We start from the raw sequence: 16028 nt of genomic DNA on the forward strand, positions 1-16028 counted from the left end.
TTTTTATTTTATTTGTATGGGTGTTTTACCCGCATATGTCTCAGCGCCACATGTGTGCATTGCCCACAGAGGGCAGAAGAGGGCATCGGAGTCTCCAGAACTGAAATCAGAGATGGCTGTGAGCTGTGATGCAGGTTTTGAGAATGGAACCTGTGTCCTTCGGAAGGGTAGCCAGTGCTCGTGAGTGCTAAGCCTTCTCTCCAGCCCATAATCGTTTGCTTTTGAGGTTGACTGGAACACGGTTCTTGCTTCTTTCTACTGTCTATGGCTAGCCCTAACTGCCGGCATTTATCTTGTGAGACAATTTAATGTTATATGTGTTCCTCTTTTGCAGATTGTATTCTGGACACTTGGATATATCCTGTCTCGTCCAGATTCCACAGGACCATTTTAGAAAGCGTATCTTCTGTGTTTGGCACTGCAGGTACTAAATGAATTTACACAATCAAGGATGCATTTAGTATACATGGTTTGATCGGGAATGTCTACCATGTTTTAATCAGGGATTCGGGCTGGAGACATGGCTCAGTTCATAAGATGCCGCTGCACAAGTGTGAGGACCTACACTTGTTCATTCTCCAGCACCCACTTTAAAAAAAAAATGGGGGCATCAAATTGTGACACACACATGCAATCCCAATGCTTAGTGTGTAAAGTCGTAGGCTGTTGTATGAAATATTAAAAATAATTTGATTTTTTGTTTAAAAAACATATTACTATATAAGATATGATGCCAGTTAAAGTTGTCCCTCCCTTGCCTCCTGTATAATGGCTAAAAATATCATTTTGAAAATATTTTGTTTGGAGTTTTTATCCAAACCAAACAAACTTGACAGGGTACCTAAGCACTACCCTGGTCATGCCAGCCTGGAAGGCGAACCCAGCAGTGCTATGCTTTGATCATGTGGAGATGTGAGCATTAGAATCATTGAGAACTAGCAACGCTCACAGTTGGGATTCCAGAAACACTCTGGTGAATATGAGAAAAGGCCATTGGCTGACACAGAGCTTCAGGTCTGCAGAGCTGATGAGAGATATGCAAAAGTGCATGTCTGCAGGTGGGCATGCATCTGCAGCTGAGGAGGCCTCTACAGGTGAGCATATGTCTGCAGGTGAGCTTGTGTCTGCAGGTGAGCATGGGTCTGCAGGTGAGCTTGGGTCTACAGGTGAGCATGTGTCTGTATATGAGCATGAGTCTGCAGGTGGGCATGTGTCTACAGGTGAGAGCGTGTCTTGTGGTGAGCATGTGTCTGCAGGTAGGCGTGTGTCTGCAGGTGAGCGTGTGTCTGCTGGTGGGAGTGTGTCTGCAGGTGGGCGTGTGTCTGTAGGTGAGCATGTGTCTGCGGGTGGGCGTGTGTCTACAGGTGGGAGTGTGTCTGCAGGTAAGCATGTGTCTGCAGGTGAGCTTGTGTCTGCAGGTGAGCATGTGTCTGCGGGTGGGAGTGTGTCTGCAGGTAAGCATGTATCTGCAGGTGAGCTTGGATCTACAGGTGAGCATGTGTCTGTATATGAGCATGAGTCTGCAGGTGGGCATGTGTCTACAGGTGAGAGCGTGTCTTGTGGTGAGCTTGTGTCTACAGGTGGGCGTGTGTCTGTAGGTGAGCATGTGTCTGCGGGTGGGAGTGTGTCTGCAGGTGGGTGTGTGTCTGCAAGTGAGCTTGTGTCTGCAGGTGAGCATGTGTCTGCAGGTGTGTGTGTGTTTGCAGGTGAACTTGTGTCTACAGGTGGGCATGTGTCTGCAGGTGAGCATCTGTCTGTAGATGGGCATGTGTCTGCAGGTGGGAGTGTGTCTGCAGATGAGCATGTGTCTGCAGGTGAATGTGTGTCTGCAGGTGAGCTTGTGTCTGCAGGTGGGGGTGTGTCTACAGGTGGGAGTGTGTCTGCAGGTTAGCTTGTGTCAGTAGGTGAGCATGTGTCTGCAGGTGAGTGTGTATCTACAGGTTAGCTTGTGTCTGCAGGTGGGCGTGTGTCTGCAGGTGGGCGTCTGTCTGCAGGTGGGCGTGTGTCTGCAGGTGGGCGTCTGTCTGCAGGTGGGCATACCTCTACAGACAAACAAACAGCAAACACTCTGACTCACACACTCTGTCCACATTTACTGGAATCTTTGGACTTCAAGTTTTCTAGAGTCCTGGCCTTTGGAGAGTACAAGGCCAGAATGAGAGTGGTACGGATAGTATGGAGAGCCTAAGAGACCTAGAGGTCACAACTGGAGTATGACACTAATCTTGAGTGTCCACAGGGTTTGAATTTGGAGCTCTTAGACACAGCTGAACCCTTTGTTCCTTCTGTACATGGACGTATTCTCAAAGCTTGTTATTCTCTCTTAACAGGAAATCATTCCTTCAAACTGGGTTTCGTGGTAATAGCTTCACTGACTTCCATTTTAAGTCATTACTGTAGAGTGGAAAACAACTCATAAAAATGTAAAACTTAAAAAAAATATATGTATATGGCGGTAGCTCAGGGATCTCTGAATAAATAAAATAGTACCAGAACCATCTATGGCTAAGTTGTAGTAATGGCTCAGAAATTTAGATGTGGGGGAGGCCACAAGGCCATGATATTGAGGAATATATCCATAAATCTATTCAAAGGAAGATGGCAAAGGAAGACTATTAGAGTGTTGCGTATTATCAAGTACTCTTCGGAAAAACAGAACCAGTAAGACATGGTTGGATAGATGGCTAGAGGATAGGCTGTTACACCTATAATTAGCTAGATGATAAATGGATATATCTAGAAAGATATTTTATATTTTAAAGCTTATTTTTACTTTTAAATATATGACTATTCATGTATCTGCATGTGAGTATAAGCGTGCAAGATCAGGTGCCCACAGATGGGAGTCACATCTCCTGCAGCTGGAGTTAGAGGCAGTTGTGAGCCATCTGATGTGGGACCTGGGAGCTGACCTTGGGTCCTTTGCAAGAGCAGGAGCAGCAGCTCTGAACCACAGAGCCATCTCTCCAGCCCCCAGGAAGAGATGTGTTGTGAGAAGTTGGCTGGTGTGCTTTCAGAGCCTGATATAACAGTACTTGCCGTGTGTGCTCCCTGAAGTCAGCTCGGTGAGTTTATTGGTTTCTTTACTTATACTGTGAATCTGTCTATGAGCCTCTGTGTGCATGTCCAGTGCTTTCAGCATCCCGCCGGCTTTGCTCCTGCCCTCTGCTTGTGCAGAGCCTCATGGGCAGCCCCAGCAGGGAGCTTAGCGTGCTTCTGGAGTTTTCTTGAGTGTGAGTACAGCCCTGTACAAATGCATGGCCTTTGCTTGTATAGGAATACAGATCTCGTCAAAGCCACCACGGACACCTGGCTCCCTAGAGTTTGCGTGTCATCCCTGTAATGTACCTGCTGTTTGTCCCATCTACTGTCTACTGCCTCTGGTGGCTGCAAGGGTGAATCTTTAAAGATGTTTCTCCTAGCGCCCCTCAGAACTAAGATCCCTCCTTTTCTGCTTTAGAAGTGTGGAAGATACGGACAGTGATTGTATGCTTCTTGTCTGTTTTCTGGGAGGAAAGACGAGGATCAACGTAGCACATAAATAAATCAAGACTATTAGCAGGTGTCAAGTTCCGTACAAAAAAAGACGACAGAGTTGAATGTGGACAGCCACCAGTGCCAGGATGGGAAGGTGTGTTGATTGGGCCATCAGGTTTGGCCATATTGACAAGATGGAATTGAGCAAGGATTTGAAGGGGTTTAGGCAGGTAGGAATCTAGAGGAAGAGCCAGCGGGGGTGACCACACCGTGCGCCCCCAGGTTCTGCAGTTATGCTAAAAAGGTCTTGTCATCTATTCCACAGCAGAATGTGTAGGAAATGGATTCAGTATGTAGAGAGAGGAATTCGAAGGCTCTGTCCATCTCTGCTGGGACCTTTCTCTTCCCCCCTGAGAAGCATACACCCTGCCCCCAACCCCCCTTTTTTTCCTTACCACAAGAACTTGCCTCGTTCATTTTACTTGGCCATCTGCTCCCGAGTCCTTTCTAGAAATTTCTAATCTGAAGAGCGCACTGGTGGCAGGTCACAGCAGACACTCTGGGGAGATGCATCCTGTCCCGTCCTTTTCCTCTCTGCCTTTTCTGGTGCTGGGGCGGACCCATGCTCCTTTCCGTCCTGTGACGCCCTTCATTTCCCAGCACCTGGCCCCTCTTCCTTCTCCAAATCTCTGCCTCTGCTTGTCTCTGTATATGTCAGTAGGGTTTCCAGCGGGAGCTCACTCCTGCACATCTAGGCTGTTTGTTTGTTTGTTTTGGTCTTAACAAATTTGTTAAAATGTCATGGTGTTTCCAGAAGGGCTGGACGTGCTGTGCTGGGAAGGCATAGCCAGAAACTGTGCTCCCAGCCAGGCCACAGACTGTCTGGCAAGCCCAGTGCACCCACTAATGCCAAGTACGCGGTGACACTGGCAGAGGACACTAAATGACATTGTGTCCCTGGGAACTTCAGCCTGTGAAATCCGAAATTGGTGGCAAGCAAATCAAAAAAATCGTAGTCTCCTTTCCTTCATATCATTAGCTTTTTCTTCCCCCTTTTCTGCTTAATTTTTTAATTCATGTGTAAGTATGTGTCCGTGTGCGTGTGCGCGTGCGATGAGGAAACGCACACACTGCACTAGTAGTGGTACAGAGAACACTGCAGAGGCCGAAGGAGGGTGTCAGGTGTTCTCCGACTAGCTCCACGTGTTCACTGTGGCAGGATCTGGCAGAGCTTGGAGCTTGTATTCTCTCAGCTAGCCTGGAAGCCTGCAGCTCCCCAGCATCCCCCATCTCCACCTATTTTGGTGCTAGCGTGACAGGCATTTGCCGGACACCTGGCTTACTATGGTTCTGAAATCCAAACTTCAATCCTCGTGCTTGCACAGCAAGCTCTCTTAGCTTAGATGGGTCTCTCCCTCCCACAGCTGGCAATTTTAAACCATAATGCAACGATTACCTGAAGTCTCTAAGTGCTGGCCAGAAACAAATGTTCATTCCCTTTATCGTTATTTTCTTTATTTAGTTAAAGAATCCACAAAGTGATAGTTCAATGAGACTTGGATTCTCTGTTTCTTTTCTTTTTTTAAAATTTATTTATTTAATGTATATGAGCATCCTTTCACTGACAACACCAGTAGAGGGCATCAGATCCAATTACAGATGGTTGTGAGCCACCATGTGGTTGCTGAGAACTGAACTCAGGACCTCTGGAAGAGCAGTCAGTGCTCTTAACCACTGAGCAGTCTCTCCAGCCGCAGATTCTCTGTTTCAGTGAAGTTTCCCCCAAATATCTATCTCCTATGAAGTTTCATCTATTCTCAGAAGGGTGTACATTGCTTTGCCTACAGAACTGAAAAATAAAATTAAATTACTTATCTCTTGGCTTTAAGTTAAACTATATATTAAATTATGTATTAGTTATTATTTATTCTTTTAAACGTACATTTTTGTTGTGCTTTGTTTTTGAGATAAGGTTTTCCGTGTGTCCCAGGCTAGCCTAGGCTCACCTCTGATTTGCAGGACTCCTTCCAAGTGCTGGGAGCAGAGGCTGTACCACGGGTTTGTTTGAGTAGCATCACACTTGCCCGCCACTGGGGTCTACTTTCCACATCCTGGTGGAACACTGACATACATGCATGTTTAGATGCTTTTAGATGCTTCCTGATCCATCTGTTCACCTCACATTGCTTTGTCCTCTCTAGATAACAGTGAAGTAACGCTGGTCCTCAGATGCCTAGTCAATTCAGCAGGTGCGCGCCCGTTCCTTGGCAGGCCACCTAAACCAACCTGTGCTTTTAATCCTTAGGTTCTGTGTGCGCTGTGTTAGAAGCCATTTTCTTTCATCATTTAGGAGTTCCTCGCTGGGAATTTGCCCATCAGCAGTGCTTGCTCAGTCTTAACAACAAGCAGACAGCGGGCAGATATAAATTACTAGAGTTAGATTTTTTTCCCCCTACACACTCCTTATGTTTTATTTCATCAACATTTTTATATATTCGCTTCATTTTATAACCGTGGATCCATGCATTCACAGGACCTTCTTTTTCTACCTATAATCTTACTATGTGTTATTCCACAATGAGGTTTATTGTTTAATTTTATGATTCTAATTTAATTACAACCTTTTCCCCCCTCCAAGCCCTCCCATACCCCTTCCTCACTCTCCTTCAAATTCCTGACTTCTTTTCTTCAACTGTTATTGCATGCATATATGCATTAGTGTTTACATATTTATTTATTACCAAGGATAACTTGTTGAGTCTATTTTCCCCCTGTCCCCGGTTGATTTACAAGGAATAGGATTCATTAACACAAATACACCTAGGCAGGACTGATTTCTTTTCCTTGAAGTACAAGTCATAAGCCGTGCATGCAGAAATGCCCACTTGAGGGCTGGAGAGAAATCTCAGTGGTTACAAGCCCTCCCTGCTCTTACAGAAGTCGAGAGTATCATTCGCAGTACCACATCAGGTGAACCACAAGTTCCTTTTAACTTCTACTCCAGGGTGTGCAGTGCCCTCTTCTGGACTCTGTGAGTACCTGCAGTTCATGAGCACACACCCATACACACGCATAAGACTAAAAAGAAATCTTAAAACAAAAGAAAAAAAGTCTCTTGGTTTAGAATCAGAGGTAGAGCCATCCAGTTAGTCATGAGACTTGTGAGTTTGAAAACAAGAGATATCTTACCCACAGCTAATAATATTTTTATGTCTGTGTGTTTTGTTTTTCTTCTGGGCTCCATTGCATTTGGATGGAGCAGCGATCTCAGTGGAGCGTACTGACACTGTAGGATGGCCCTTGACTCGGATAATAAACATGTCTGCAAACTGGCAACATCCAAATGAAGCCCAGCCCCAGGCTGACACTGTAGGTGACAATGCTGCTGCTCTCCCTGGCTTCATTAGCTCAACGCTCCTGTTTTAATACATCCCAACATTTGCACTAACTCCATTTGGTGGCCCAGCATCACTTGCATGCTAACTCGGATTCTCTCCCTATGCTCCTGCCGGCCAATTACAGCATTCTTGAAATATGCCATCATGCCTCTTCAGCTGACATCATAATCTTACTCATTACTCTTCCCCAGCTAGCCAGAGCTCTATGGCTGATGACCAGAGTTATGATTGGAATGGATCTTTTTGATTCTTTATGTGACAAATTGCCCCAAATAATGAAGAAAAAAGTCAAGTAACAGAGCCAAGATTACGCCAGTGGAGTTATGGTCAGAGGAGACTTAGTTTATTAAAAAAGTCTCCATTCCTACTTGAAATTTGATAACCTGAATCTAATATGGGGATTTAGAGGCTAATGCATATCATACAGGAAATCTTTCACAGGGCTCATTTTCCTTTGCTAGCCTGGCCTGTATAAGCTGGGTTGGGCCTCAGCCACAATAAGTTACACAGATATTTATTGCAACAGTGTTTCTCAGTCACCAGCCCTGAACACTGTATCTAACTATTTACAAACGCAAGAGGTTTCATTGGCCTACCCTAAATTGCATTTTTCCCAACCCAAATATATAATTTTATCGTTTTCTCCTTCTTAGCCCTAAGGCTAAAATGGTGCCATTTTGGAACACACAGCCTGAGAACTCCAGCCTGGGAATCCAGCCATGCAGACATCCATGATATTGGGCTGTCTTAGTTAGGGTTCCCACTGCTGGGAAGAGACACGATGGCCAAGGCAACTCTTATAAAGGACAACATTTAATTGGGGCTGACTTACAGGTTCAGAGGTTCAGTCCATTATTATCATGGCGGGAAGCATGGCAGCATCCAGGCAGGCATGGTGCAGGAGGAGCTGAGAGTTCTATGTCTTGATCCCAAGGCAAACAGGAGAAGACTGACTCTGGCCAGACTTACTCATATGTAAGAGACCTCAAAGCCCACCCCCACAGTGACACACTTCCTCTAACAAAGCTACACCTCCTAATAGTGCCACTTCCTGTGGGCAAAACATATTCAAACCACCACACTCCACTCCCTGGCCCCATAGGTGTGTTCAAACACATGAGTCTATGGGGGCCATACTTAGCCATAGCATAATGCTAAAACATTTTGTTCCACTTCAGAAGTCCCATAGTCTATAACAGTCTCAACAGTTTGAAAGTCCAAACAGTTCAAGGTCTCCTCTGAGATTCATACAATCTCCTAACTGAAATCCCTTAAAAAAAAAAATCAAAATCAAAAGGCAGATCATATACTTCCAACATCACAGGGTACATATTACCATTCTAAAATGTCATAGTGGACCAAAGCAAAATAGGAAACCAGCTGGGCAAACTCCAAACTCTGCATCTCCATGACGATGTCAAAGCATGCTTCAGATCTACAACCCCCTTCATCTTTGTTGACTGCAACAACTTCTTCCTGTTGGGCTGGTTCCAATCACTGTTAGCAGTTTGTCTCAACAGATAGCCCATGGCTCTGGTATCTCAAACATCTTGGGGTATCCAAGGCAACTTCAGCTTTATAGTTTCTTGTTCCAATGTCTGGGATCCACATATGATCTTCTGGGATCCTCCAAAGGACTTGGGTCACTTCTACAGCTCTGCCCTCTGTAAGCACTCTACACTCTGGCTGACTCCACTCCACTGCTGCTGCTGTTCTTGTTGACCATTCCATGAATCTAGTATCTCCAATCTGCTGGAGTCTTCCACTGCAACTACATTTCACCAGTAGCCTCTCATAGGCTCTCTTCATGGTGCCAAGCCTCATAGCCTTTGCGTGACCCTTTTAGTCCTGGGCTGTCTACTGCAAATGAGGCTGCACCTTCACCAATGCCCTTCCATGGCCTCTCAATGTGCCAAGCCTCAGCCGCTCTCTGTGACTCCTTCACGCCTTCAAACTAGTACCACCTGGGTGACTCTTACACATTATCAAGTCCAATTGCAGCCATGAGGTATCTCTGGATATCTCTGGAACAGAGCTTCTTTGTGCTCTCAAAAAAACACTTCCCAGAAGATTTCACCTCAATGATACTGGTCTCTTAATCACAGCTAATTTCTTAGCTCCAGCTAACCAGCATCAGTTGTCCCAGTAGTCCCTTCTATTCTTACTCTAAAGCCAGAGCCACACGCCTGAAACTGCAAAGTTCTGCTGCTTGCTGGGACTGGACCATGGCCCCCATGGTCTACTGCATTATCACCAGCATACCATTTCACTGCCTAGCCTGGCTGTCCTGGAACTTACTCTATAGATTGACCTTGAACTCAGAGATCTGTGTGGCTCTGTATCCTGAATTCTGGATTTAAAGTCATATGCCACCAGGCCTAGATCTAAGATTTTTGCTACTTGGGACTTTCTCTTTCCTAGACTGACCTTGAACTCAGACATCTGCTTGCTTCTTTCTCCTGGGATTAAAGATGTATACCACCATACTTGGACCTAAGCTTTTTATGGCCACGATTCTTCACAACCTGGATCAAAAGCCTATGTCCTCCGTTTCTGGATTATGGTTCATTCCAGATTAAAAGTCCAAATGAAAACAATAACATTCACACACACACACACACACACACACACACACACCATATACATTCATTAACATGGAGAATTAAGTGTAAAATACTAACATTTTATTCACTAGACTTTTTCTTTTTAAAGGGAAATTAAAACTTAGGAACAAGATCTCTAGGCTCAGCTTTTGTAGGAATCACTGCCAGGTGTTGTGACACCAGCTCCTGCTTTTCAGAGGTTATGTCACGTGATTTTATTGCCAGCCGCTGTTCTTCATGGACACTGATGTTAATGCACACATTTCAACTTCAACTGTCTTAAGCAAGATGGCCTATGAATATGGAATGTTTGCCTCTGTGTAGGGGAGCAAACAGAAGTGAGAGCCCAGGATTTCGAAAGTCAAGAAGGAACATGTAATCCCAGCACTCCGGAGGCAGAGGCAGACAGATTTCTGAGTTCGAGGCCAGTCTGGTCTACAGAGTGAGTTCCAGGACAGCCAGGGTTACACAGAGAAACCCTGCCTCGAAAAACCAAAAAAAGAAGAAGGAGGAGGAGGAGGAGGAGGAGGAGGAAAGTGTGGGCTGTGTCAGAATGGGAGCTTTAACTTCCTTCCCCTTCTCTTGACAGTACAGTGACACTTACCCTCGAAGACAGAGAGCCTGGAACAGGGGGATACCCCACTGCCCTACCTCACCTCACAACCCACTTTCTGATCCTCTCTTCAAATTGGATGACTCAGCGCACTCCACCATTTTCCCCACCTTCTGCCGAAACGCAGAAACACAGGCTCTTTTCCAAAGTTATTAGTTAGGTTCTTACAGACAGTTATTCCAGTGTACAACCGGGGTTCCCTTTGGGGGAAACTGATAAAAGGAATTTAAAGACAGAATCAGAAAGGACATTGAGGAACATCTTTTATTAGTTTGAGAGGAGCCCAGCAGGCAAGCTTTATAGAAGCCATGGCAACAGCTGAGAGGAGGAAGATGGGTTATGAGGAAGGGATTATGTCCTGTATCCCGGGCTCTGGTTGGCAGGAGCTCTAGGCAGATGAGGGGGGCTGTGAAAGCTGCAGGGAGTTGAAAGCAAGAGTTGAGGAAGCTCAGTGTCAAGGGAAGTGTGCTGAGGATTTGGGCCAGTCTCTGAGAAAAAGATAGAAAGAAGGGGGAAAGTATTCCTGGGCACACTCAGCAACAAGGTGCTGGATGTGATTTCCCCTGGGGAAGGCTCGGGGGAGCAAAGGTTAGTTCTCCTTAAGCGATAATTATTCCTCCCATTCCATTGGCTTGTCTTCCAGTGAAGCATTTATTGTTGTTGTTTTTGTTTTGTTTTGTTTTTGAGACATGGTGTCCTGGCCAGGTGTTTGACAGGTGTTAAAAGAGCTCTGAGTAAAAGGAACAATGGTATGTCAAGTTCTAGTCTTTGAGATGGATCACAGTGGCATGTCTCCACCCAGATCCTTTTTTTTTTTTTCCAATAGGCATTAGATTTTCTTCACTAGGCCTCTCGAAAGCCCACCTTTTCACAGGATGTTTTCAAATTTAAGGAGGGAAAATGTGATGTTTCCCTGGTACAGGAGGTTAATGTACTCTGAGATGGCTGACATCTGTCTGTCTGTCTGTTTAGCTACCTAACATTAGGACTAAAGAAACATTTCTTCTACATATTTGTTATATATGTACGTGTATCTGTTTGGGGGAGGAAAGGGACTTGAAATATATTTAAAAAAGAAAAAAAGAAAAGAAGAAAGAAAGCAGTGGAATTGTCCCAAAGTCCTCTTTTGGTGTCTGGCTGACTCATGTTTCTTCTTAAGTCCAAGAAATTAGAGTTTCATGATTTATTTTAGAATCTGTTTCTTTTCTTTCTGGCTGGGTGACTCCTACCCACCCTTTTAGGCTTATATGAATTCCAGCCACAAGCGATAGGAGATGAATTCCTCTGACGCCTGAATTGTCTGCTCTGAGACTTGTATTATAGTTATTTATATCCTCATAAATTGTCTTGTGCTCTTGTGTCCGAGATCCTTTAAGGCTATGGCTTTTGTCATTTTTGACTCAGTGCTCTTCTTTGGAATACTGTGTGGTATTAGCACGTGTGTGGCTTCTTGTTAGCCTTAAAGGCTCTTGTGATACCGATAACATGCCTCCCTTTGTTGGAAGAGAATATCAGAATACTTATGATGCCGCACATACAGAAGTATAAACAGTATCAGAGTTGTTCCAGAAGGTCTTTACTTTTGCAAAAGGATGGATGCGTAATGACCCAAACTGGGAGAGCAAGCACACGTGGTTGGTAAGGTCCCTTAGGTTGTATTCTAATGCAGGGAGGGGACCCATGGCTCACTCCATTTTTGGGAGCTTGACCTCACGGTCTGATGAAATTGATTAATTTGCAATCATCAGGAAGGGCAAGGGTGTGCTACAGAGTGAAGTTTCAGGACTATCTTGTTGTCTGGGGTTTAAGCAAAAAAAAAAAAAAAAAAAAAAAAGTATATACATGGGAGTTTCACTAGATGGAAGAGGGTTATAGAAGACTCGCCTTTGTGCACCCTGGCCATCTTTGATGGAAAAGCCTGTCCCACAGTTGGACACATTAACTTGTCTGAGATGGGAGTATTGGAGTATATGAAGCGCCATAATATATTTTTGGTGTTAAGTAGCCAATCTATTATGAATGTTGCTTCAGCTCCTGTAGCATCTGGTAAGGCTACATATAACATAGATATGTTGCGAGTGTTCAATGTCAGATACACATAATCGTGTTTGTGTCTTTGCTCAATGCCAGAATAGTTGACTAACAATAGATTATAGGGCATACCAATTTCGTGGTAGCAATTTTCCAGACATTCCCTCCTTCCTTGGTAATCTTGGCTTAGATGAGCAGGATTCACTTTAACGCCAGTCTTAATTACTAATAATACTCTCAGAGTGCACATTATATTCCACACCATCGTCTATATCGTCTGTATCTGTAGATATCTATACACATATTTATTTATATTCATGTATAGGTTTCAGAATGCCCACCACAGAACACAAGGCGTTTTGTAAGTCTGGAGAAGCTCGGAAGCTGATAGAAATCTAGCTCGAGTCTGTATTGCTAAGATGACATGTGAACTGAACAGAACTGTTGGGAAGTAGCTGCTCTTATGGGTCAGGCTACTGCAGCTCTCTCGGGCTGGACGTGAAACTGCACGGTTGGATTCAACCTTGGAGCTATCAGAACCAGTTCCAGGTGGAGGGATGGGCAGACAGATGGGTCACCTGCTGGTTTAGACAGGCAAACAGAAGGGTGGGCTGTCTGAACAGTGAGGGTAGAGCTAAGCTGAAAAAGCCTTGGAGGCGGTTGGGAGTTCTCTAACTATTGTCCTTGTTATGGGTGGTCACATGACAAGAGGGTGGGGCCAAGCGTGCGTGGTTCTATGTGCCAGCACTTAATGAGGTCTAGGTGAGAGAGTTGTATCCTTTCCGTGGTCTGGTGTGTCCAGCAAGTTCTTGGACCTAGTTTCCTTAATATGAATTTTAATTGTTCACCTGACCCAATAGCCTCAGTTCACCTCAGTTAATTTGTAGTGTGTGGTGGTTTGAAATAGCACAGTGCCCATAGGCTCCTGTGTTTGAATATTCGGTCCTTGGTTGGTGGAACTATTTGGGAAGGATTAGGAGGTGTGGTCTTGTTGGAGGATGTGTATCACTGGCAGTGGACTTTAAGGTTTCAAAAGCTTCATGACATTTCTTTGCCTTTCACTTCTGGATCCAGATGTGAGCTCTCAGCTGTCTTGTGATGCACATCCTTGTTCTGCTATCATGAACTGTAGCCTTCAGGAATCACAGCTCCTAGGTAAAGCCTTCCTTCTATAAGTCACTGCAATCATGGCATTATATCAGAAATAAAAAGTAACTAAGGCATAGGGTGGCACCCTTTCAACTCCCAGAAATAAGCCATTTATCAGTGTATACAGTGTGGGTGTTGGCATGTAGATAGCTCTTCACACGTCTACCCAGGGATGGTTATGTATGTCAAAATGTTTGAAAAAAAAATGAGTATTTTATAAAATGTGATATAAATTTGGGCAGGGCACAGACTTATCTCAGAAGATACATAGCACATCTGTAGTGTGTTAGTAACTGAAATAACAACTTTTAAATCTACCATTTATACTTAACAAATATAGCTTACACTCTTCATGTAATTATAACGTTTTTGTAATAACTAAATAGATACACTAAAAACTTCTGTTTTTATTTCTTTCTTCCTTTCATTTTTACTTTCTGGGTATGATAACCATCCTTTATTTTATTTGGTTTCAAATATCCTAAGGTTTGATTTGATTGCATTTATGCCAAGAGTTAAACAGATGGTTTCTAAATTTTGCCCGAGTTCGCCCCTTAACTCCTTCCCTGGGCTCTCTGGAGTGGTCTCAGTCTCTGTTGGGCTCCAGCCCTTCCGGTGATTACCTTGGAATTCTCCCAAGTGGGCTTTCTAAATTTAGAGCCACAGGACTGGACTAACACACCACAGATGAGCACAGAAATCCCAAGAGTAAGGGTGCAAACACAGCCATTTCTGAGAGGTTTAACCAAAATGGTCTCTTAGCAGAAAGATGTTTGAAAACATAATGTTTCTTTTATTTCTCTTGTCTTGTCCAGGGATGCTACATATCACACTGGGGTTTGAGAAACTAAAAGTATACAATTAAAATGCTTGTTTTCCACATCATGTGCACAGTTGCACACCACAGCTTTAGCTATTTTTTTTTTCATTAGAAACAAGCTTTCAGTGCTACATAATGCGATGCGATGTAAAATGTTTCCACAATGAAAATAGTCTAATAGCAACACTTCAGATTAAAAACTTGTTGCTTTTTGTTTTTTCTTTTAATTCTCTAAATTTCACTATGACCAAGTTCAAACTCCAAGGTCAGAAACATGCCATGGGTTAGAGCAAGGAGATGTGGTGGCTATTGTTTTCTCATTGCTGTGACAAAACATTAGACAAAAGCACCTTCAGTGAGGAAGGATTTATTCTGAATGAGGTTTGAAGGAATCAGCCCATCATGGCAGGAAAAGCCAGGTAGCAGAACCTCGAAGTGGCTGATCACATCGTGTCTGCCATCAGGAAGCAAGGAATGATGAACTCTGTAACTCAGCTGGCTTCCTTTCTTCTTCCTTTTTGTTTGGTCTGAAAGTCCAGTCCCTGGGATGACACCCACATTGAGGACGCATCTTTCTTCCTCAGTTAAACCTCAGTGGAAGTGCTGTCCCAGTCGGGCCCAGTGGAGTGTCTCCTTGGTGATTCCTGTCGGTATACAATGAAGATGAACCACCAGAGTGGTTCCCACTGGAAGCTATCCCTTCTGATTTGGGGTGTTAATAATCCCTGACTAGTGGTCATCACCTACCTTTAGTCTAGCAGAAACATATTTATTATCTGTTATACTATAGTGTATTAGTCAGGGTTCTCTAGAGTCACAGAACTTACGGATAGTCTCTAAATAGTAAAGGAATTTATTGATGACTTACAGTCTGCAGTCCAATTCCTAATAATGGTTCAGTAGTAGCTGTGAATGGAAGTCCAAAGGTCTAGCAGTTGCTTAGTCCCACACGGCAGGCAGAAGAGCGAGAGCNAGACTCCCTTCTTCCAATGTCCTTATATGGTCNCCAGCAGAAGGTGTAGCCCAGATTAAAGGTGTGTGCCACCACACCTTTAATNCCAGATGACCTTGGACTCGGAGATCTCCCTGTCTTAATCTTCTGGATTCAATCACCACTGTGTCTCAAGATCTCCATACCAAGATCCAGATCAGAAACTTCTATCTCCCAGCCTCCAGATTAGGGTCACTGGTAAGCCTTCCAATTCTGGATTGTAGTTCATTTCAAATATAGTCAAGTTGACAACCAGGAATAGCCACTACATATAGCAATAGTGAACTAAACAACAGTGGAAAAGGAAGGAGTGCTTGGTGAATTTGTTCAAATCTAATTTGTATCAAGTTATCTTGGGAGAAACCAGTCTTCCCCAGAAGTGGGCTTCAGGATCCTACTCAGAGGATTCTGCTAACTTGTTGCAGTATCTGACTGTTTACACACTCAGAGGATCCTGCTAACTTGTTGCAGTATCTGTCTGTTTATTAAGGACCCTAGTTGACTCGGTCTTCCATGGCTTTCAGGATCAAGAAAAAACAGGTCTAAAACCTATCTCTGGTCTCTGGTTTGTAGAATTGGTCATCAGCATCCCCTGTTTCAATTTGCCATGCCCATAGGCTTCTGGCTGAGCCTTAGCGCCACAGCCAGTGACTAACAACCTCATAGTGAGGCAGAGTCTCTGGAAGCCTGAATGGCAGCTGAGACCTTTCATTGTGAGTCGTCTCCTACCACAGTGTAGCTGTGACTTTTCGTTGTCTCATGCTTTTAAGATTGTGATGAAATCAACTGACACAAAGAGTTGGTGCTTGGGACAGCCGTGATCTAGAACTGTATGCACTAAGGTAGCCCAGTGCAGAAAAGGAGGCAGGACATACAAATGGCAGCGAGCAGATGCTGAGACCAGTCCAGGAACCAGGGTTCCAGGGACAGTGGGACACTGCATCTC

At 44.3% G+C, this 16028-nt stretch overlaps 1 protein-coding gene across 1 annotated transcript in view; it reads left to right on the forward strand.

Moving 5' to 3' along the window:
* Positions 1 to 16028, forward strand: part of LOC110336040 (24-hydroxycholesterol 7-alpha-hydroxylase) — a 71530-nt gene that overhangs the window by 19991 nt on the left and 35511 nt on the right. Inside the window, 3 exon segments of the mRNA XM_021218455.1 lie at positions 70 to 118; positions 335 to 374; positions 377 to 424. Coding sequence (XP_021074114.1) covers positions 70 to 118; positions 335 to 374; positions 377 to 424 — 137 coding nt within the window.

This window comes from Mus pahari, chromosome 18 (genome assembly GCF_900095145.1).
Source record: "Mus pahari chromosome 18, PAHARI_EIJ_v1.1, whole genome shotgun sequence".
Lineage (NCBI taxonomy): Eukaryota > Metazoa > Chordata > Mammalia > Rodentia > Muridae > Mus > Mus pahari.